General features: G+C 51.7%; 1 protein-coding gene across 2 annotated transcripts in view; it reads right to left on the reverse strand.

Moving 5' to 3' along the window:
• LOC119179992 (fatty acid synthase-like) overlaps positions 1-22,286 on the reverse strand; it is an 81,356-nt gene that overhangs the window by 40,036 nt on the left and 19,034 nt on the right. For both annotated transcript variants that reach the window (XM_075868702.1, XM_075868701.1), the window contains exons 6-12: positions 15,473-15,706; positions 14,341-14,642; positions 13,280-13,678; positions 11,421-11,610; positions 10,390-10,619; positions 8,147-8,350; positions 6,561-6,818 (exon numbers count right to left, since the gene is read on the reverse strand). In XM_075868702.1, coding sequence (XP_075724817.1) covers positions 6,561-6,818; positions 8,147-8,350; positions 10,390-10,619; positions 11,421-11,610; positions 13,280-13,678; positions 14,341-14,642; positions 15,473-15,706 — 1,817 coding nt within the window. The remainder of the gene's footprint in view (positions 1-6,560; positions 6,819-8,146; positions 8,351-10,389; positions 10,620-11,420; positions 11,611-13,279; positions 13,679-14,340; positions 14,643-15,472; positions 15,707-22,286) is intronic.

Below are 22,286 nucleotides of genomic sequence, written 5' to 3' on the forward strand. Positions count from 1 at the left end.
AGCGTCTGCTGCGCTCGGTGGAGGGAACGACTGAGCGAGTGAGTGTGCAGCGCGCGCCGCGCAGCGCGGGCCATCTGCCACCGCGCCTGCGCTTCCGCTGCACCTGGTGTTTTGCTCGGCGTGCTCGCCCGGCGTAGGGAGCTTCGACGGCGAGCACGCCGTCGAAGCTCCCTATCGGAGGCGGGAGAACGTCGAGGCGGGAGAACGTCGCCTCCTGTCGGAGGCGGGAGAACGTCGCCACCAGCCTGCGTTCTCCCGCCTCCGACGTGTACACGCTCCTCAAGCCGAAACCATCACGATTTGGTAGGGCTTTCCGACGTGTCAGGGAACTAGGGTCGACCTAGTCAAGCAGCTGGGCGCACAGCTCGGGCCCGGAGCCCGACGGCTGTAGCTCGCCTGCCGGAACCAAAGTCCGCAGGCCCTGGAAAGGAGTTCAGGACCGGATGGCCACGGTCCTTTGGAACGGGAACCCGACAGCAGGAGGCCCCGGCCGGTTGAAGTCCTGTAGGCTCGGGTCCGGAACCCAACGGCTCATCTTCAGCGCCCGGTCCGGTGACGACCTTCCGCTTGCACTGCCTGCCTCGAACTCCTCTTGCTCTGGTCTGCTCAGGCTCCTGCTTCAGCTCTGGCCCACTTGTCTCCTTCTCATTGGAGATACTGCTGTTTCGTGGTGTCAAGTCATTGGGCCTTGAAATCTCCGTGTTCGCTGCCCATTGGATGTTTTACCTTTTTGTTTACTTCACGTCCTGCCACGCATCCTCGTGCTTGACGCTCTTTAACGTCGTCATTCTTGTTTAAGCAGCACCGCACGTGCACTCTGGTATTTCTCCTTTTTTTTTCCTTTTTTTTTTCGTGACGCGCACTTTTCGAAGGCGCGCACTTTAAACGCGCACCACACATCACATACGCCCCCCTTTTATTCAAGTTTTTTTTTTTAGAAAAAAAAAAAAACTGCCGATGAGTGCGCGTTCTGCACTACGTCACAATTAAACCACATATTTGCACCACGCAGTTCAACACCAGGTAAGGCGGTGGTCGATCCTTAGCCCCAGGTACGTCACTGCATCGCTCCACGGGATAGGTCGGTCACCTAGCACAAGCCTTCGGACGGCCCTCCGCGCAGTGGCTCTGGGGTGAACCAGCAGTGCCTCCGTCTTCGTGGGCGACACGTTCAGTCCGATTGCCTTGAAGAAAGAGGCGACGGCATCCAAGGAGCGCTGCAGGGAACGCCTTATGGCCGTGAAGTTTTGCCTAGGCCCCTTAACCCACAGTGCCACATCGTCTGCGTACAAGGAGCACTGCGTGGGGTAACGCTTGTCTGCGGGCATCGCGGTCGGCAGCCCCGCTAGCACCAGGTTGAACAAAAAGGGGCTCAGGACGGAACCTTGTGGAACGCCTGCTGTCACTGGCCGTGGATCGCTGAGCGCGCGTCGTACTCTAACCCGGAGGGTGCGTTTTGCCAGAAAGGCACTGATGAAGGTACGTAGGCAGCTCACGATGCCGAGTGTGTCCAAAGCACTCTCTATCGCTATGTGAGGCAAGCTGTCAAAAGCGCTCTGTACATCCAGCAGGACGAGGAGGGCCACTTCGCCGTTGCTCTTGGCCTCCTCCAAGGTAGAGACGACGTCCGCGATCGAGTCTGCTGTGCATCGGTGGCGTCGGAAGCCCGTCTGCTGTTCTGGTAGGAAATCCTTTGCCCCCGCAATCCAATTTAGGCGTGCCAGTGCTATGGCTTCCATGAGCTTGCAGGCAGCAGAGGTGAGAGAAACGGGTCTGTAGGACGTAATGGCGGCACAAGGGCGGCGAGGTTTCCGGATCGGCACCACAACAGCGGTCAGCCAGGCTTCAGGTAGGTTGCCGCTCTGCCATATTTCATTAAAAGTCCTCAACAGGTGTCGTCGTGAGGCCATATCCAGGTTGCGCAGCATCTGGTATGTGATGCCGTCGGCACCAGGGGAGCTGCGGCGCTTGGTTCTGGCTAGAGCAACGTTCAGTTCGTGTTCGAAAATAGGATCCTGACACAGAGATGCGATCTGGCTGGCCGTCCAGGCAGGGTGATGACCTTGCGGTGGCTTGGGAGCAGGCGTGGCGATGAGGGCTGTAGGATTGGCTGGTGGGAGTTCTGTGAAGCGATCGGCCAGTCGCTCTGCCAGTTCTTTTTCACTAATGCCCAAGTAGATGGCCACCGCAATGACGGGTTGCCGCACCATTGGTCCAGTGACGAGGGATCGTAGAAGTCGCCATGCTTTTGCGCCACCTCTTGCCTGACTCAGGGAGAGGCAGATGCCTTGCCAGCTTTGCCGCCTGCGACGGTTGGCATGTCGCCGACATACCGCATCCACACGATTGAAGAGTGTACGTTGAGCTGGGTCATGGGATTTTAGGTACCTTCTCTCAGCCCTGCGCCTCGCAGCCCGTAAGTTCAAGTGGTGGAGGTCTGGCACAGGATGGTGCTCTGGCACCCTGGTCTGGATAGTTGCCGCCTGCGCTGCCACTGCTACCAGATTCAGGAAATCCTGATCCTCTGGGACGTCTCGAAGCTGCCTTCGAAAAGCCCGCCAATCGATCGTACTACACAACCTCCTCCTTGGGATCTTTCCGCCCACAGGTGAGATGACGATCGGCAGGTGGTCTGAACCCCAGGAGTCAGGCTCCACTGCCCAATCGTACCGGTCCCCTTCGCTGGCCAAGGTGACGTCAATGGCGGAGCATGACGGTCGTGCTGTTCTGCGGACGAAAGTGAAGGATCCGGTGTTCAAAACTTGTAGGCCCAGTTGATGGATAACGTCCACCAGATCCCTTCCTCGAGAGGAGCAGGTGCTACTCCCCCACATGGTGTGATGAGCATTCATGTCCCCACATATGAGGTAGTCTCTTCCGAATTTAGCCGTGAGCTGTAACAGCATGGAGGCGTCCCACCGCTGTCCAGGTCGCACATACACAGAGGCCACTGTCGTGTCCACACCGCGAAGCCGAACCGTCACGGCACAACACTCAAGAGCCCCTCCAGTGACATCAGCCACGTTTATGTGCACATGTGGTAGTTCTCGTCGCACGTACACTGCACAACGTGGTCGTCCCTGGGGATGTGCACTCGCTATGCACGGCGCGTCCTGGCACGTGTCTAGAGTACACGACGTGATACTTTGGTAACCGATGTATCCGGGAAGTCGCAAGTCGGTCGCTGCTACGTACACTTCCTGCAAAGCAAGCACATCATACTCGCTCTGCAGGAGATGTGAGGAGAGGTCTGCATGCCGCCGCCGCAACGAGTGAGCGTTCCATTGAAGCACACACGGGCGGCGGCGGCGGTGATTCTCTGCAGCATGCGGATGAGTGTCAGCCATGGTGGCTGCTATGAGGGTGCGCGCCACCTGCCTGAAGGCAGATGGAGCGCAGCTGGTTTTCAGGAGGCAGCAGGTCCGCAACTGCTCTTAACAGGAGCCTCAGGTTTGCATTTTCCTGGTCCACACGGGGCTGGGAAGGTACCTTCGCGGGTGGACGAGTCGTGGTAGAGTCTGGGTGCTTGAGACCAGCCGAAGGGCCCCGTTGTAGTACGCCTGTCTGGCCTGGATGGGTCGAGCTGACCGTCATCTTGGATGGTGATCCCACTGCGGCAGCATAGCTCTTGCCCATGGTCTGCTTCAGCTGAGGACTATCAGTTACACTAGGGCTTGCCCGCAAGACTGCTTGAGCCTCGCGGTGAGGCAGGTAGGTGGGAGCTGACGCCTTGATGGTGGCCAGGCGCCGCTCTCTTTGCCAGAGCTGACAGTCTGCGGAATCAGCTGAATGTGGCCTGCCGCAGTGCAGGCATCTTAATTTGTTGGTGCAGTTGGCGTCTTTCCCATGGTGGCCACCACATCGCAGGCACCGCTCTGGTCCTCGGCAAGTGACGGCGATATGCCCATAGCGTCCGCACCGCCGGCACTGAAGCGGGCGAGGTCGGGATGGCCTCACTTCGAACACCATGCGAAAAAGGCGGACCCGGGTGGGAGGCACGGGAGAGGCGAACCGCAAGACTAGTGATGTCCCTTGTCGCCTGGCTGCAATCACCGGCACATCAGACGTCACGGCGGCCAGGAGGGCTTCGTCGGTATAGTCGCCATCGACGCCTTGCACCACGCCACTGCTTTGTGAACGGTCAGCAGGGAGGCGGGCAGTCACGGGTATTCCTGCGAGCTCCGATGTTGCTAGTAGGCGATTCATCCATTCTGGTGTAGATGCGTCTGCTGCCACGATGTTCTTTTTCGTGTTTACTCGCACCTCCTTGACTCCGGGCAGCGCAGAGAGAGCTTGCGCAATGGCAAGACGAGAGGTGCGGTGAAAGGAAGCGCTGGCGTTTGCTGGTCGAAAAAGAATAGTGCCCGAGTCTAGCGACGATGAAGCAGAAGCCGGCATGGTGTATTCAGTGGCGCGTACCCCTGCAGGAGCGGTCTGAGTCGCAGTGGGCGCATTAGAAGTCCCTGGAGCAACGTGGGCAAGCATAGCCGTCGATTCAGTGGCGGGACGAGGACCAGTGTGGGCAGCGGGTCCTTGAGATGTCGAGGCTCGCTGTCGGCGCTTCTTAGACTTGGAGAGGACGGTCTGAAACTCAGACTGGCTGGTTTCGTCAGTTGCGTGAGCGACGGCGTCTTCGTGGGCAACCGCATCATTTGACGTTGGGGTAAGACACGCAACTGTGGCACGTTCAGGCGCTACTGCGTGCATCTTCCGCGAGCCACCCTCACCGTCGCTGCCCGACTCGCTAGGACGCGAGCGCTTTCGCGTTGACGTAGTGTCCATGTCTGCAATATCAGGTTCCTCGACTAACGGCAGTGGTTCGTTCTGCGGATCGGTGATGTTCACGCACAGAATTGACCCGGCATCTTCGAGTTGGGCTGTATGATGCGCCGCTACAGTGGTCGAAGATGCTGTGATGCTAGTGGTAGGGCTGGAGGCCGCCGAGGACGTCAGGCCCCTTGCAGTTGTCTCGACGTCGGCAGCAAGCACCGGTAGGCGAAGTGATGTCGGTTTCTCGCTGACGACTCTGCACAGTTTCTGTGCCTGTTCATGATGCAACCGCACCGCTTTGGCACTGGAGATGAGGTTCCACAGCACGCGGGTGCACGCGACGCTCGCTGAGCGTCTGTGTGACGATGTGGGAACCAGGGAACGCGACGGGCGTTCCAATGGCGTAGCCGAGAATGGAGGAGACTGCTCTGCCATGGTAGTCGGGATGACCACTTGTTATGCCGCAGTGCACGTAACTGAATGTTGAAACCAACGGGAGTTTAACCTACTCTGTGCCTACTTCGCCTCCGTATTTCGTGAAAGAGGTGACCGAGCTTGCTGTTGGCGTTTCCGAGCTTGTTGCGGTCTTGCAGAGCAAAACGAACCCACCAACGCCACTGGCGTCGGTGGTTCTTCTGCTCTTCGTGCATTACAAGGCAGCCACTTGCCAGCAAAGTAAGCAGTACTGTATTTTCTTGCTTCTTGCGTACGAGAATCGTCGAAGTATACACCACCGGATAGCGTAGTAGCGTTTGCGAGCCGCGACAACAACCGGGTGACAGCGCATCCATCCCGCGTTCGCCCCGTAGTAGATGGCATATTCGGCGGCGTGGGGCGCGTCCAGTGCGAACGACGTTGCGTTTCGGCGGCAGGGGAATTTTGGTCGCTGTAGAAAGCGGATGTTTCAGTGTGAACTAGGCATAAGTGCTACGTGCCCAGCCCATGTCAATTTGATCTTCAAGAAGTAATGGGCCTGGACCGGGCACTCGTGGCGTAATCAGGATAACCGCTGGTCACTGAGGGTTTCTAGGGAAGCCAAATGCACGAAAGGTAGACAGAAAAGTTAAGTGGGAAAGTTATAATGAGAAGTTTGCACGTATAACGTGACAGAAAAAAGTACAGGACAGGATTGGCGCAACATGAGAGAGGCCTTTGCCCTGCATTGGGCGTAGCCAGGCTGATGATGATGATGATAATGATGATGATCATGATTATGATGACAAACTTTCCAACTTTCTGCGTTTCTAGTAAGGCGTTTTGTGAAATCTGGCAGAAGTCTACTCTATTCGAAGAGGCACCTCTGATGGCTCGTATACCTGGGGATTGTCCCGTCTGTCAGTCGTCTTTCCTCGAATCATGCAATCAACGGCTTAGCTAGGTGGGAAAATGCTCAGAGTGTTAGCTCTCCCCCCCCTCAGACATACAAACATCATCTTGTGTTTTATACCAACACACGTATTAACACACGCAGGAGCGTACATAACTGGTGGACCAACACCCCTTTTCCAGAAAAGAATTTCAGGATACGCACCTGCATGTGATAATGAACGAAAAGTGACCTGAGGTAGACTATTTTCCCACATGAAGAATGCTTTGAGCCAGTTGATATTCTTCTGTCAGCATGACCATCAATGACGCGCGCTAAGGTAGACACCGAGGGTGTGCCCCCGTTTGACTTGTAGTCTTTCCGATTTGCGTAATCTGCTCATCATCATGACTTTCATCATTATGACTCCAAGCGGATGATACGGACGCGTTGTCCAGCGGTGTCGTTAATCGCCACGCCGTACCATTGCCGCCGAGGGGAAGTCCTTCCACCCGGCCACCGTCCAGCTCTGCGTGTGGTCCCAGCTGACAAGGTGAGCGATGTTGGGCGTGCCACGCGGCACGGGCCATAGAACCGGCGGGTAGAGGGGCGACAGGTCCATCTGGACTCCCAGGGTGTGCAGTTTTCCCAGCGAATCGAGGAAGAAGGGCAGGTTCTCAGCGTGCCGCTTCATAAGGCCCAGACAGGTGGCACGAGGACCCAGAGCACGACGCAAGATCGCCTGCAGAGAGGTTATGCACGCACGGTGTTCGAAAGACGTATAACGCAGCATCGGCCTCCACTCACCGTAGCGGAGTAATTTTCACACAGATAACTGCATTGGACGTTGTGTCCACGTTATTGCAGCATGGCCGTCACTTCGAGTGAAATGCAGTTGATATCGGCGAATACCCTAGGTAATATGGTTCACACGTCTTCGGTAAAACGCCAGTCACCTATGATATTAAATGCGGCGCATTCTTTAGTAGCACGGTGTTACAGATTGTGCGTCGGCGGCGATTATGTTGGTTCTACTGTACATGCTCGCACCTCGCCTATCGTGCCACATGCTTGCGTCTCGTGTCAACTGTTTGCACCACCCCCCACCCCACCCCGCTCTTTCTCTGACCTCGCAAGGTCGACGCAGGCAGCGTCTGCTAGTAAAATCCGACTGCTTGGGCTGCACAACCATTCACTGGCCACCCCGTATATGTAGGCACTGGATGGCACATCAGCGTCCCACCACTCGTTGAAGGCAACGCTTCTCGTTCATTCAATAAATAAGAATGATAAAGACGAAATAACAACTAAGCATTTCCAAGCCATACCCAATTACGCAAAATTTACGCGATACCCCCCCCCCCACTCTGTGACACAATTACTCGAGTTACCCCTTGGAAAGATGCAGGCGGTGTTTTTTTTGTTATGCCTGTCATTACGACATATTCAGACAGGTGTTCAAGAAAACATGGAGGTTTTCTGGTAAACATGGTAAACATGGTAAATGGTTGTACACAGAATGTCGCTTGAGTTCATGTTTTGACAAAGAAATTTGCCTTTGTCGGGACTTGCTTTTATCTATCTATCTATCTATCTATCTATCTATCTATCTATCTATCTATCTATCTATCTATCTATCTATCTATCTATCTATCTATCTATCTATCTATTATCTATCTATCTATCTATCTATCTATCTATCTATCTATCTATCTATCTATCTATCTATCTATCTATCTATCTATCTATCTATCTATCTTCCGGGGTACAGTCGTTGATTAGTACCTGCATCTTTCTCGTTCATTTATGCCCCCATCTCTTCCATCTATACGTCTGTACATCAATTCCTCCATCTACCCTCCTATCGATCAACCCATCTACCAAGCAACCACTCCATATATCTATGAACCATCCTTTCACCTACCTATTTATCCACCCATCCATCTGTATATACCTTTATCCAACTCCAGGAAAGCGTATGCACGACAGAAATTCTACTGTTTCTCTCCAGAGTACTTCACAAGAATTGTGTTGCTTCCGTGTGAACGTGCCTGAAGCCTTAACTCTCACCTGCAACAGGCAGTGAGGTCCAATCTCGACCACGATGGCGTCTTCTGGTACGTGAGTCAAGGCCTCCCTAAAGAGTACGGGAGTGAGGAAATTGTTGGTGTGGTACTCGGCCGAGCACTGTTGCGAGCCCGGCTCCTTCCAGCGGCTCTCCGGCACTGAAGAGCTAATCCAACGCTCGCTGCGGGGCTTGGGCTCGGGAATAACCTGGCCAATCGGAAGACAGACGAAGTGCACGGATGAGAAAGAAGGGCGAAAAGGGTGCAACGAAAGAAACATAAAAGTGAACGAGAGGTACTTGTTTCTGCAACGGAAGCTTTGGCTTGTTGGTTTTTAAGAATTATTTCAGAGACAAAGCGAAGATCAAGGGAGAAGAGAGCACAAGCGCAGCGCTGGAAAGAATCTATTGCAGTAGCCACGTCCTGTTAACATTGCTTAAATGGACTGGTTACGCTCTATTAAAGAAACTTTATTTCACAATCGATTATTGCAAATCGTCAATCTATGCCACGGGCTGATGCGCTTGTCTCGCTAAAAATGACAACTAGATCTTGAGGCTGAATCCGGTTTCCTCTACTTGCTGAACTTCGTCAGTCCCTATTTTCAAACGTCCATCAGCTTTCTCGGAGTCTAGGTCTTGGCACCGGCGGGAGTAGGTGGCGCGCTGTCAGATTACGCGGCATAGGCACCACATCCCGGAAGGTAACAAAGATCGAAAGCCGCCGCAAGTACGCCATTATGCTCCGTGGCAATCACAGCACAGTATCACTTTTTCTATCCAGTTCCACCAGGCGCAACCAAGCACCGCTGCGATCTACGCCACTGCCGAGGACACGGTGCGCTGTGATGCCAAGTCACACCTCTTGAGACACGTTTTGTTGGAATGCGTCCTTTGGCAGCCGCTCCAGCTGCCATGCGCTCCTCGGTGAGCGCGGGTTCTCGCATACGATGACATCACAGCGATCGCCGGGCACCACGTGGCTCATGACACCCGGAAAGTCCAGCAGTTGGCACAGCTTGGGCTGTACCGGGACCCTGACCGGAATTGAGGCAGCGGACACGCAATGGCGCCCAAAATCGTAGGAGCAGACATGGCGAACATTCAAGACGTGGGGCCTCACGGCTTTTTTCCCACCTTCCGAGCTTCGCTGATCCGCATTTGCCGGGGGTCCTCGGTGGCTTTCCGAAAGACAAGGCTTTGGAACGCAAAGTGTGTATTCCACGCGTTGTCCAGGCGCGCAGCGAAGCCAGTTGGTAGCCTAAAGGTTGACCCCACGCTGCCACAAATGCATCCATCTGCCACGTGGTAGTCAACTCGTCATCGTACGGGCTACGCCACTCTTCGGAGTTTTCCGACACTGCCGTACGACCCTGGCCGGAGTACAAGCAGAAGATGCCAAGCCGTATCTCCTTGCCGTTCATCAACCACTCGCCTTGAGGAAGTTTCAGCTCGGTAGGCGTAGACAGCTGCTGGTGCCTCCTTCGCAAGGGTGGCCCGCAGGTAGACACCAAATGTCCCCCGTTGAGCTTCGTCCAAGGCATTCCGGCCGATTGTAAGGTTGACAGTGTCCTCGACGACGCTGCGACCAAAGGAAACGGTCTTTTTCTTGAAGGTGGCCCCAAACGACAACTACTGCGGATGAAGAGGTGCGGGAGAGATCGAACAGCGCCTGATTACGACGACGATGACGTTCCTCTTCTTCTTCTTTTCCTCCAACCGTCCTTGTTTAGCTCTTCTTCCACTTCTTCCTTATCGAGGGTAATGAATAAGTTGGACTTATCCTTTTTTTCAATGACAGCTAAGCAATATTTTCTTGTACAAAACGAGAAATTATTTCGCTGGATAGTTTTTAAATATATAATTTTTAAGCTACCTGATTCTTGGTCAATCCACCAAGGTAGGCATTAGCCAGAAGTTGTACATCATACCCGCTAACATGGATTGGCCAAGAACTAGCACATGGTCTAAACATGGTTCCTACAAAAACTCGGTAAGTAGGTTATCCTTAGGCAATTACAGCATGGATCCGATAGCGACAGATTAGATGTAGAAAATGAGACAAGAATAAGTTCATAGCTATCTCTAACATCATACTTCATATATAATAACAATATCTAATAATTCTGACTACAAATAGCTGGAACAAAAATTTCGCCCTTGCCCTCCCCCACCCACCACTGGGAGCTTTCATCAGATTAAGCCCCACGCGATAACTCGATCTCAGTTCATATTTACATCGTCTCACCTTGCGCAGAGCGTCATGAAGCACCGGGCCGACGCGGTCAACGTGTGGGCTGTGGAAGGCGACATCCAGGCTGTTCACCTCACGAGCAAATATGTTCTCCGACTTGAGCTCGGCGACCATCTTGGCGACGGCTTCTGCGGGTCCGGACGCCGTCACGGAGTCCTCGGCGTTGTGACACGCGAGGTACACGTCCGGAGGACAACGCCTCACACCATCTGCCCACGTCAGTCCTACACGAAAGCGCGCACATGGAGCCGGATTCATTGGAGCTTCAAAGGCCAGGTTCAAATTCCTAGGACTGCGTAGAAAAGCCTGCTATTTTACACCCCGGGAACGTAGAGGATTGAGACTATGCGATAGATTTGACGCTTGAAATAGAAGCGTAAGCGTCACGAATATCTCGGTAAAATGACAGGATTAAAACAAGCGTAGCCAGTGGGTGAGGCATTCGAGAAAAGTCTCAAGGCCTCGCCGGAATTGGCCATTTTACAAGCGCGCATAGAGACCCCCCCCCACCCCCACCCCACACACTTGGCCACATATAGAAAAGGGCGGACTTTCTCTTTTCCCCGCACCTCCATAGAATGAAATCCTAGCTACCCCCTTGCCATAGTTGGCCCTAAAGGTGGAGCACAACGCGACCATTACCAATGACACAAAGTTTCGCATGAGCGAGCAAGCACGGCTCCTCTATGTATGCTCATCAGTGGGACCACCTAAACTCAAAATATCCCTAGGGCAGCGTAACGCTCAATAAATGTGTCTTAAAGTATGTTTACTGAGTATGACTACTTTAGAAGACAGCGTAGGCCATTTTGTCAATAAAAGACATGCACCCACGCATGCGCGTTGCAAGCACGAATTACGCCTTATTATAATGGAACTAAAGAACAGAATTAGTGCTTCAATTACTTAAGTACTCTTACATCGCCATGGAAATGACTGCAGAACAGTCACCATTGCGTTTCTTGAAAGGCAACAAGCGTGAGTACTTCCGAGGGCTACTGACACTAAAGTTCGGCGGCACCTACCCACAGCCGCCATGGAACCCTTCGGTAAGTTTTCCATCTCGGTGCAGCGTCCACGCCAGTAAGAGCAAAGCACAGCCTGCGCAGCCGTAAGACCTCCATCGGCGTAAGCGCAACCAACTTCCCCTACCGAGTGACCCACGATGCCGTCCGGCTTGAGCCCCATGGCTCGGAGCACGTCCACTAGCGCCACCTGTGAAGGAGGTGACGTAACGAATGGTGTAGTGATCGCCACGGGCCTGAGCAAGTGCACTAATCCGCACAAACGCAGCCACTCCAGGCGGTTTGAGGGAAATATACTTGCCGTCACATATTGTTTCGATCGTACCTGGATATGCCGATGCAGTCCATTGTCAACCGGCAGCATGAGGCATGCGATGGCCGGAACCATATACAGGAAACTATATGTGAGCTTCACGAGTGCACACAAAGAAAAATGGTATGAAGGCGCCAAGGATGACCAATCTGCAGTGATTTAATCTAACCTTGAGTACCAGCCCATGCTGCTAAGCGTCTACCAACCGCCATCTACTGTGTGGCTACCCTGGCGTCAACAGGGTTTGCCAGAGATAGTCACCAGCAACCATGCGAATTTCTGGAAGAGTGGATTAGACTTATTCTAGTGTGTGATTCAGCACCGCCTTCTGTTTGCGGACTGTGTACGAACTAGTAAGGAAGACAGGTGCCAACTGTCAGGTTGAGTTGACAGAATTTCTTTTCTCTCACTCTTTTCCCCACTTTCACACTGATCTTGAAGTAAACTGTTTAGTCATTCATCCTATAATGTAACACCTAGCTATGCAATAAAAAAAAAATGTGGCGCAGTCATTCAAAATACGACTCCCGATTGCTACACTCAACGCGTACATCCTACGGCGTAGGGCCTACGTCACGAGTCTACACAGCATACGTAGCACATTATAGAAGAACGGCTGTTTGGGCTATAGTTGGTGGAATTTCATGTCAATAGGGGTTGCAGCACAAGCCCGAAAGTGCTGGAAGAAAAGCGTACGGAAGGCGAGGAATGGAAGGTAAGGTGCCTTCCTCTTTGCCTTCCATTCCTCGCCTTCCGTACGATTTTCTTGCAGCACTTTCGTGCTTGCGCTGCAACCCCTATTAACATTTAATGCATTTTACTTTCTCGCTTAAGTTTCCTCCTTTTATACAGCTGAGTGTAGCACCTGTAACGTGTACGGTGGGAGCTTAAAGTAAGCAGCCGTTGGTCGATATTGTCTTGAGCCAGGCGCCATTTTTTTCCAACAACAGTGAAAATTCTATGCGCACATACACACTTATCTAGGTTTTAGGCTTGTGTCTCTAGGTTGCCAATATTATCTGCGCTGACGCTACCTTCGTTCGTTTAACCATTACACCCATTTATAATACACCTCAATTCCTCAACTGCCTATAAAACACGACGAACTCTACCCCCCCCCCCCCCACGGTTTAGTCTCGGCTGGAAAGCCCACACCAAGCATTGTCCCCATAGCAATGCTCATCATCACTATGAACGGGGACGCCGCACAACTCAAACAGCGACTGCTCTAACTGACCCGCCGTAATGAAATGCGTCCTAGCTTGAAGTCAGTACATCACGTCAACTGCTTGCATCATCGCACTGTCTCTCGACAACTGTCATCCAGTGAAATGCTATGACTATCGTAAGCACATCAGGGTTTACATGATCTGTACTTCACCAAACTGAGTCGTGGCTTATTATTAAGGCACATTTCTGAATATGGGCGTTCAGTCAACTGATTATTGTATTCAATATTTGATTAAATTATTAATACATATATTGGAGAGTCATTGCACGAACCAAAGCGAACTAAAGATCATCTCTCGTTAGGCAATATACGCACCTGTATCGCTGCAATGGCGACGAACGGCGAGGCCATGGTTGGGTTTCTGGGTTCGTCACTCGTCACCAGGTCGATCAAATCGATGCCCACTTCTTCGAGCAGCAAGTCGTGCAACCTGCGGATGGAACGGGCGAACATCTCGAAGTGCATCATCTGGCGCGCCATGCCGTTCCACTGGCAGCCCATGCCGGTGAAGGCGAACCACAGGGGTCGCTTCAATGGCGGCGCCTGCTCGACGACCTTGACGACGTTGGTGGCGTCGTCCGGGTCTCCGATGATGGGGACTACGGCGTAACCCCGGAAAGGAAACTGTCTCAAGCTCGGTTGTCCAACGCGGTTCAGGAGGGCGTACCCGGAGTCTGGATACGGCCCTTCGGCTTCCAGTTTGTCCAGTGTGCGCTGCGGTAAAAGTGAGTCCCGTCGTCCTTTGTGATGTTTTTTTCAAGTGACGAGTCATATTTCAATACTTCTTGAGTGATTACCAAAGCTCATGCAAGATCGTTCAACTTTTCTCCGGTATTCTGGACACCTAGCCCCCCACCCCTTACAAGTAATATTATTTCTTGATCCTCCAGGAAACTAGTCGCAAAGTCTTCAAGGCCATGTAAAATAACTTATCTCAGCGTTGTTGATATGATACACGCAGTAATATAATTGGCTTACGATAATAAAAAATATGAAGCTCATTTGTGTATGTATTGATACTGTAGATCGAAAATGTAACTAAAGTGGGGTTTTCGCCATCCCCTAAAAAAGAAAACGACTTTTCGGGGGAGGGGCAGTACTTATTAGAGCTAAGGTAACTTTGAACAGGAGACGCCATATTACGTCTTCGACCTGCAGTGTCGTTTAATGTAACATATCTTTCCTTGAGCGAAATAAACTAAACGTAACAGGTACGCAAAAAAGCACTGAGTTATATGTGTGTATGTGTGTGTGTGTGTGCGTGCGTGTGTGTGTGTGTGTGCGTGCGTGTGTGTGTGTGTTTGTGTATGTGTTTGCGTGCGTGTGTGTGTGCGCATGCGTGCGCACGTGTGTGTGTGTTCAAGATGGAAGCTCACCTGCAGGGCGTCCTTGTTCCTTCCAGCCATGAGTACCAGTCTCGGAAGTTCCGGTTGCTTCCGCGGAACACTGTCCACGTGGAGACCCGTGTTGGACTCTAGAATGGCGTGTACGTTGGCACCGCCGATACCGAGCGAGTTGATGCCGATCAGGCCACCGGGAAAGGGCGTTGGCTTGTCCACCACCACGATGCTGCCGTCGTGCAGAGACGGGGTGTCAGACCTTGGCTCCCGGAAGTGCAGATTGGCCGCGATGGTGCCGGTCTCCATGGCCAGGATCACTTTTGCTACAGAAGCGATCCCTAGGAGAAGGAAGAAAGGGAGAGAACACGGCTAAATACGCATATTCACGTCACTTGGGCTGTTTTCAGACGACGGACGTCATGGTAGACAAATCAGTCACGCGACATCCGACGGGATTCAGACCGCTCCGCAACCAGCATTCACGCAAAAACGGGGACTTTACGCTACTAGGGAGCCTTTCGGCATTTTTCCTTGAAGATCCCAACTGTGACTTCGCCATTCGTCGTTTCGCGAGTCGCTCCACGCGAATCAAAGGAAGATCGCGGAAACGGATGACGTATTGCCCGCGTTGGGAATGCAGCTATATATGAGAGACGCCGCAGTGGAGGGCTCCGTAAATCTGGACCACCTGGGGTTCTTTAACGTGCAGCCAAATCCGAGCAAACGGGCCCACAGCATTTTCACCTCCATCGAAAATGCAGCCGCCGACGCCGGGATTCCATGCCGCCACCTGCGGGTCAGCAGCCGATACTTTAGCCATTAGACCACCGCGGCGGGGCTCCCGAGCTCTCTATCTGTGTTTTATGTCTCTGTTTCCTTCTACCTCTCTGTTTCTCTCTCGCTCTCTCTTTCACTTGTTTTCTCGCCAATTCGTGTCATTGGATCACACGCTGGACCAGTCAGCGCAGCGGGAGAGTGTCCGCCTGGACCACGCGTTTGGAGGGCGAAGCGGAAGATGCAAAAGATTACGAAGACAGCGCACGCCGACCGAGTTACTGCGCCGCGCGCGCTATGAGGGTAGGGGTCGTTCATGATCACGATAGTCATTGCTAGCACGAAATGGCAGAACTGCGAGCTCGAACAGCACCGCTGTTAAAACGTTCTTTACCCGAGGCGCTTTCTGCGTGCCCCATGTTGCTCTTGACCGATCCGACCAGGAGTGGACGCTCGCGTCCCGGCTGACACAAGGCGGCGCTGAGGGCGCGCAACTCCTGGGGATCTCCGGCCTTGGTTCCCGTGCCGTGTGCCTCGACGTAGACGACACCTCTCGGGTCGACGTCAACCTCGGCATAGGTATCTCGCAGAAGGCGCTCTTGGAATTCGGTGGAGGGAAAGGTGACACCTGCGAAAGCAGGCAAGAAGTTACAATGGGCATTCGCACTTGCTTGAGTATACTACAGGAAAAATAGGCAGCTCTATTCACGTCTTCATAGAAAGCTCAGCGCTGTGGAGGCAACAGAGCTGAGAATAATAGAGGCTAACACTTACATAACTCTGCACACTCTTCGCCTGATCTACCCCACGGCGCAAAGAGATATATGCCCATGGTGTGGAGCCACCCCAACACTTTTTCACATCACGTGGCAGTGTGCAGAGAGAGAGAGAGAGAGAAACGAGAAAAAAGGAAGGCAGGGAGGTTAACCAGATGCTAGTCTCCGGTATGCTACCCTACACTGGGGTTGGGGAATAGGGTGTTGAAAGAGAGCACAACGAAGAACACGACACCAATGGAACATGGGATGAATGGGAGGCGCTGCTGTCTAGCCCAGCCCTGGTGGATCAGCTGCGACCGATCCACAGAGCTGAACGGATGGCTCGCGCCAGTGGGGCCCTAGAATAGGGGCACCACCCTGCCGGACAGACTTCGCTCTTCACCCTGTATATTCCTCGGGGCACTGGAGTTCAAGCCTGTCTGAATTATGTACATAATAAAATTTTCTACTACTACTTGCTTGCGTGCATTCAATGCGAACTCAACGCTGAGCAAACTCAACGCTGAGCAAACAGCACAAGTCAGAGTGGCGCGGCCGACCAGTTTGCGGCGTGTCTTGGCGTGTCTACACGCCGTTGTCAAGGGAGGTAGTCACATGGCGTCGGTATTCGGTTAGGTGATCCTGAAATTCAAGGTTCTTGATCTTTTGACTGTGTGACATGGTGTCATCACTTCATCTTGTAGCATCGCCACTACGTTATTTGGCCACGTGACTGCCACACGGCATCGAATTTTATTCATGTGACCTTGAAACTTCAGTTTGCCAACCAAGTGGCAACGCCACACGATATCGTTACTTGTCATGTCACCTTCCAACTTAGGGTACTTGGCGTAGGGACAATGTCACATGACATTGTCATTTGGTGATGTGACCCTCCAAGTTAAGACCACAAGTCTCGTGACTGTGTCGCATGACATCGTCGTTTGGTCATTTGACCTTGGAACTTAACGTTATTAGCCTCATTCTATGCTGCGTAACATCGTCATTTGGTCATGCGAACTTGCAACTTAAGGTTATTAGCCTCATGACTGTGTCGCATGACATTGTCACTTGCTCATGTGACCTGGCAACTTAAAATTATTAGCCTCGTGACAATGTCACATGACATTGTCATTAGGTCATCTGACCTTGCAACTTAAAGTTATTAGCCTCATTCTATGCTGCATGACATCGTCGTTTGGTCAGGTGACCTAGGAAATGAAGGCTCTCTGCCAAGTGACCATCACATGACGTGCTCGCTTGGTCATTTGCACGAATTAGGAACATCAATTATGGTTGTAGGCCCAGTCAGTATAGGGTTTGGGCCAGGTATGTTTGAACGCGGTTTCACCTATTTTTCAAATTCGAAAAAGACTAATTTTTTTATGTAGGCCACCCAAATTTTGATGGTAGGCAAGGATAGTTTGACTATTAACAATTTCGGGGGGTTTCACATGCCAACTTTATAGTGTGATAGCACGATCCATACTGATGGGTTCATAGATAAAGCCAACCATTAGGGTTTTTCTTACTTTCACCTAAATATGAGCGCACAGGTGTACAGTTTCACCTCTGTCGAAATGCGTTCGGGACAAACCAACTTTGGGAATCAGTCGGATTTGTTTAAAACGTGTGCCAACTGCAGTTTCTAACAGGGGAAAATTATTTTTTTTTGGGGGGGGGGGACGTGGAGTAAGATCTGTTGGTATTCGTTGACAAACATGGTGCCATCGCATGGTCACGTGAGATTTGGTATACCATCCAATGTTACCACCAAACGTCGTACTTTCTGCTTCATAAGACGCACAATGCCATTTCGTTGAAAAAGAAAAAAAAATAAGAAAAGGGGGTAGACACGCTTAGGCAGATGTCCTGTTTTCGCCGGATCAAGTACTCATGTCCACAGGACAAAGTATCGAACATTAGTGGCACGCTCCATTCAAAGGGCCCATCAGCCAGTCCTAATACAAACCTGAGCTACGCTATGATAGAACTACACTGCATCACACCATGACAGAGCTACACTATGACAAAATACGGAACAGGCAAATACACATACCACGCTCACTGTAAACTGACTCCTTTTTTTACTATACTTAAAAAGCGGATGATATATTAAAAAGACTCTAAACACTCGCCAAAAAAGTTTTTAACGATTCAGATTTATCCGATAAACTCCTATTTTAAATGGGCATTTCCCACGTCTGAAGAGCATTTTTAAAGCTCAGAATCATCACTCGAACAGAGCGAACCTTCATCTGCGGCAGCCATGAAAAAAGTATGCTTGTATTTGTTACAACAAGCTTTAATGTTGTAATACCAACAAACATAGTCTTGTTGTATTCGAGTATTTGTGCTTGTGTGTATATTGTGTGTGCGTTCTCACCTTCATATATCGAAAATACGCTTAGTTTTCAAATCATTTCGTGTTCAGATATATATCAATCTAAGATTTAGTTATGAGAATAAAATGAATAAGAACAGGACCGTAATTTTTCATAGGGGTGATGAAGGAGGCTAGATGGAACAGCTTAACTACTTCCTCACCTCCACAAGTATATGTAGTTTAAGGAGTTCACAGCAGTGCACATCAACGCCTTATTGCCAGGCAAATAAAGAGCAAGTGAACAAAAAAAACAGGAAGAGAGCATAGAGAAACAAGATTATCAGAAACTCTGCAACGTATTTTATTGGGTATAAACTTAGCACCTTATAATACAATATTGAAGACCAAATTTCAGAAAATTTGGAGTTTACAAAAAATAAAGTTTGATGAACACCGTACTTTTTTAGCATTCAACTCCGAAAAATGCCTTCACAATTTCAAGAAAAATAAAAACCAAAAACACGAAGCCCAATAATGGGCAACCACATTAACAGAAAAGAGGGGGGGGGGCACAAGTGGTATCAAGTGACTGCAAGTCAGCCGGCAAAACTATCAATTCCAGTAATGGTTTAAAGTGATACCGTAATTGCTGACATTCATACGTAAGAAGGAGTGAAAAAGACAAACACTCGGGCCAAGTCGCTCCACTATCAGTCATGTTGAACAATTGTTGTTTTTTTACGAAGCAATAGAACGATATCAACCTCATCCTTTCCTCGAGTTTCTCCTATCGGTTTCAAACTTTTATCGCGCTTGAATAACGAATCAGGCCAGTATTTGTGAACCAGTCTTGTGCTGATCCTTCACCGTGCCACCACTTTTGTGTCTTTACAACGCACGAACAACGTACAGGAAGTTGAGGGAAAATGTGAGGTAAAGCCGAGGTTTATTTGTGACTATACGGGCCGAAAAATTTCAACAACGTGCGAGTTCTTTAACGTTCACGGGTCTCAATGCATCTTAACCTCCATCGATAACACTACCATCGAGGCCGGGATTCGATACCGCGACCTTCGGGCTAGCTGTATAGAGCAGCATAACCACTAGACGAAAGGTTAACTTTTCTTTTTACTGAAGACCAAAGACTAACTGTTCACACAGTGCACTGAATAATGGTTTTTACGATACCGAAACGGTTCAAAATGGCAAAATGGGACACGACTTGGGCATCGTCGAGGAACCCTTTTACTAGAACGTGTTTCAACTCATTTTCTCAGTAGAAGAGTGAAAAATATCTCTACACTCTCACGTTACAACGCTGCCAGAGAGACCACCACATTTTGCACTGATCAGCTGGTGTCTATTTAGCAGAATTCTAGCCCTATTTACTCCTATTTGCGGAAGCCGAGAATTTCGTTGGAACGACTGTTGACGCCAAGATGGCGACCACCCACGTCATCACGAACTATCCGATTGCGTTCACACTTCAAGTTAAGTTAATTGCGGATAAGAGGTATAGTTATATATGCTGAGCGAATTAAAACGTTAAATTATTTTTATAATTATGAATTACACCCTGATATCTCGCCTGTCGTTAATTTCACCACTGTAGCTTTTCTAGCGGATGTTAGATGCAATGGGAAATGTTTCCATTCTAAATTGCCCGCCGAAGTCAGCTATATTGCCACGTTCCATTTCCCAAGTTTTTGTTATCGTCCCAAAACACCACACGATTCTCAGCGCAAACCGCGCCTGCAGTTTTCTAGAAGGTTCCGGACTGTAGTAGATCAATTAGATAAGATCACGCCCACTGTGCGAACAGTACAGATTGTTCTGGAAGCTACGCCACCGCCAGTGATAACGCTAGAACATTCGACGGCAAGAGTATAAATGCCGACGCGCTTCGCCGCTTGTCAGTTGTTGATCGAAGGCCGACGCTGCGCTCGCCGCTATCAGTCCGAGACTGCTATCTGCGCAAGACTGCTGCTGTAATTAGACTTTCCCTTTACCGGGCACAGGTTCGCCCAAATAAACAGTTAAATCCCAACACGAAGTTTCCTGTCTTCGGCCGCGTCCCGACCCCGTGACATCTGGTGGAGGTGCTGCTTCGTTCATGTACCGGACGCCCCCGTCAAGCCGTGAACCCAGCCCCCGTCGCGAAGAAGATACCGACGCCAACCAAGAGCAGCGAACGAGCCGCCGACAGCAAGGTCTCCCACCGGAGTACGGCCTTCTACCAGACAAGGTGCGGAAGACCAAGACCATGACCTCGACGGCAGCGACAATGACAACCGGAGCGTCCCAGCCCGCGATCGTCATTCATCAACCCAGGGAACCGCCAACGTTCCATGGCTCACCGTTTGAAGACCCGGAAACCTGGCTAGAAACATACGACCGTGTGGCCGCCCTCAACCACTGGGACAACGAAGAAAAGCTCCGTCGTGTGTACTTCTACCTAGAAGACACCGCAAGGATCTGGCTAGAGAATCGGGAGTCCACGCTCCGAACGTGGGATGTCTTCTGCGGCGCATTTCTGCAAACGTTCGCGAGCGTCGCTCGCAAAGAGAGGGCCGCTGTTCTTCTGGAGACCCGGGTTCAGCTACCAAATGAAAAGGTTGGAATTTTCACAGAGGAGATGACCCGCCTATTCCGTCACGCTGACCCAGACATGCCTGAGGAAAAGAAAGTTCGTTTCCTCATGCGAGGGGTCAAACAAGAGCTCTTCGCGGGACTAATGAGGAATCCACCGAACACCGTCCAAGAATTTGTATCCGAGGCGACCACCATCGAAAAAACGCTGGACATGCGCACCAGACAGTATAATCGTCGCCTGACTCCAGAATGCGCTGCTGCTCAAGCCAGTGACTCCAACGACCAGCGTGAAACGATCCGAGCGATCGTGCGGGAAGAGCTGCGCAAACTGTTGCCTTCGGCGCAGCCTCATGTGGATTCGATCACTGACATTGTGCGAAAAGAAGTCCGGCAATCGCTTCGAATTCCCGAAACACCGCCGCCCGAGCCAGCAACTATGAGCTACGCCGCTGCAGTGCGCCACAACGCTCCTCCCCGTCCACGCCAAAACGCCGCCCCGTCGCACTTCCGTCGCCAGACGCCACCGCCGCCACCACCACCACCGACGTCCTACCATTCCCCAGCGGGCCAGCGCAGTGCACCGAGGAAAACGGACGTTTGGCGTGCACCTGACAACCGCCCGCTCTGCTACCACTGCGGCGAGGCCGGGCACACATACCGCCGTTGCCAGTACCGACAGATGGGACTGCGTGGCTTCGCCGTCAATGCACCGCGTCCGCAGCCAGGAGATCGGCCACGTGACATCGCCGACTACCTGGCAGAAACTCAATGGACACTACGAAGTCCTTCCCGTTCGCCGTCGCCCAGCCGCCGCATGTCACCGCACCTCCGGCAGTACTCTGGCCCAACGCGGGGCCGGTCTCCTAGCCCGTATCCGGGAAACTAAGGGCAGCAACCGATGGAGGTGCGGTTGCTGTGCGACGAACTACCGAAGATCCTCCTCCGACGACGACGCCGCGACGGAGCTTTCCGAACACAACGCCAAACAGGCAAACCCCTGACGGCGAAAGCTCACTTACCGAAGGTGGCCTGACGACGCAACAGGGAAGCAGCGGAACAAGCCGACGCAGCCGTGACCCGACGCCACGCCCAAACTGTAATGCGAGACGGCGAACTAGCGACCTCGACGTTCTTATCGACGGCCACAGTGTGACCGCTCTCGTCGATTTTGGAGCCGACTATTCTGTCATCAGTGGGTCGTTCGCCGCGAAGTTAAAGAAAGTTAGGACAGCTTGGAAAGCCCCTGAAATCCGCACAGCCGGAGGTCATCTCGTAACGCCTGCAGGAATCTGCACAGCGAGAGTCACCATTAACGGCCGTATTTATCCTACAGACTTCGTAGTCCTACAGCGTTGCTCGAGAGATGTCATCCTTGGCATGGACTTCTTATGCCTCCATGGTGCTGTCATCAACCTAAAAACAAAGTCGATAACGTTATCCACAGAAGAAGCACTGCCGCCGCGCACGCCGTCAGGACACCATGCCTTGAATGTACTGGAAGAACAAGTCACCATTCCGCCTCGCTCAAGCGT

The sequence above is a fragment of the Rhipicephalus microplus genome, chromosome 7 (genome assembly GCF_043290135.1).
Source record: "Rhipicephalus microplus isolate Deutch F79 chromosome 7, USDA_Rmic, whole genome shotgun sequence".
NCBI classification, from domain to species: Eukaryota; Metazoa; Arthropoda; class Arachnida; order Ixodida; family Ixodidae; genus Rhipicephalus; species Rhipicephalus microplus.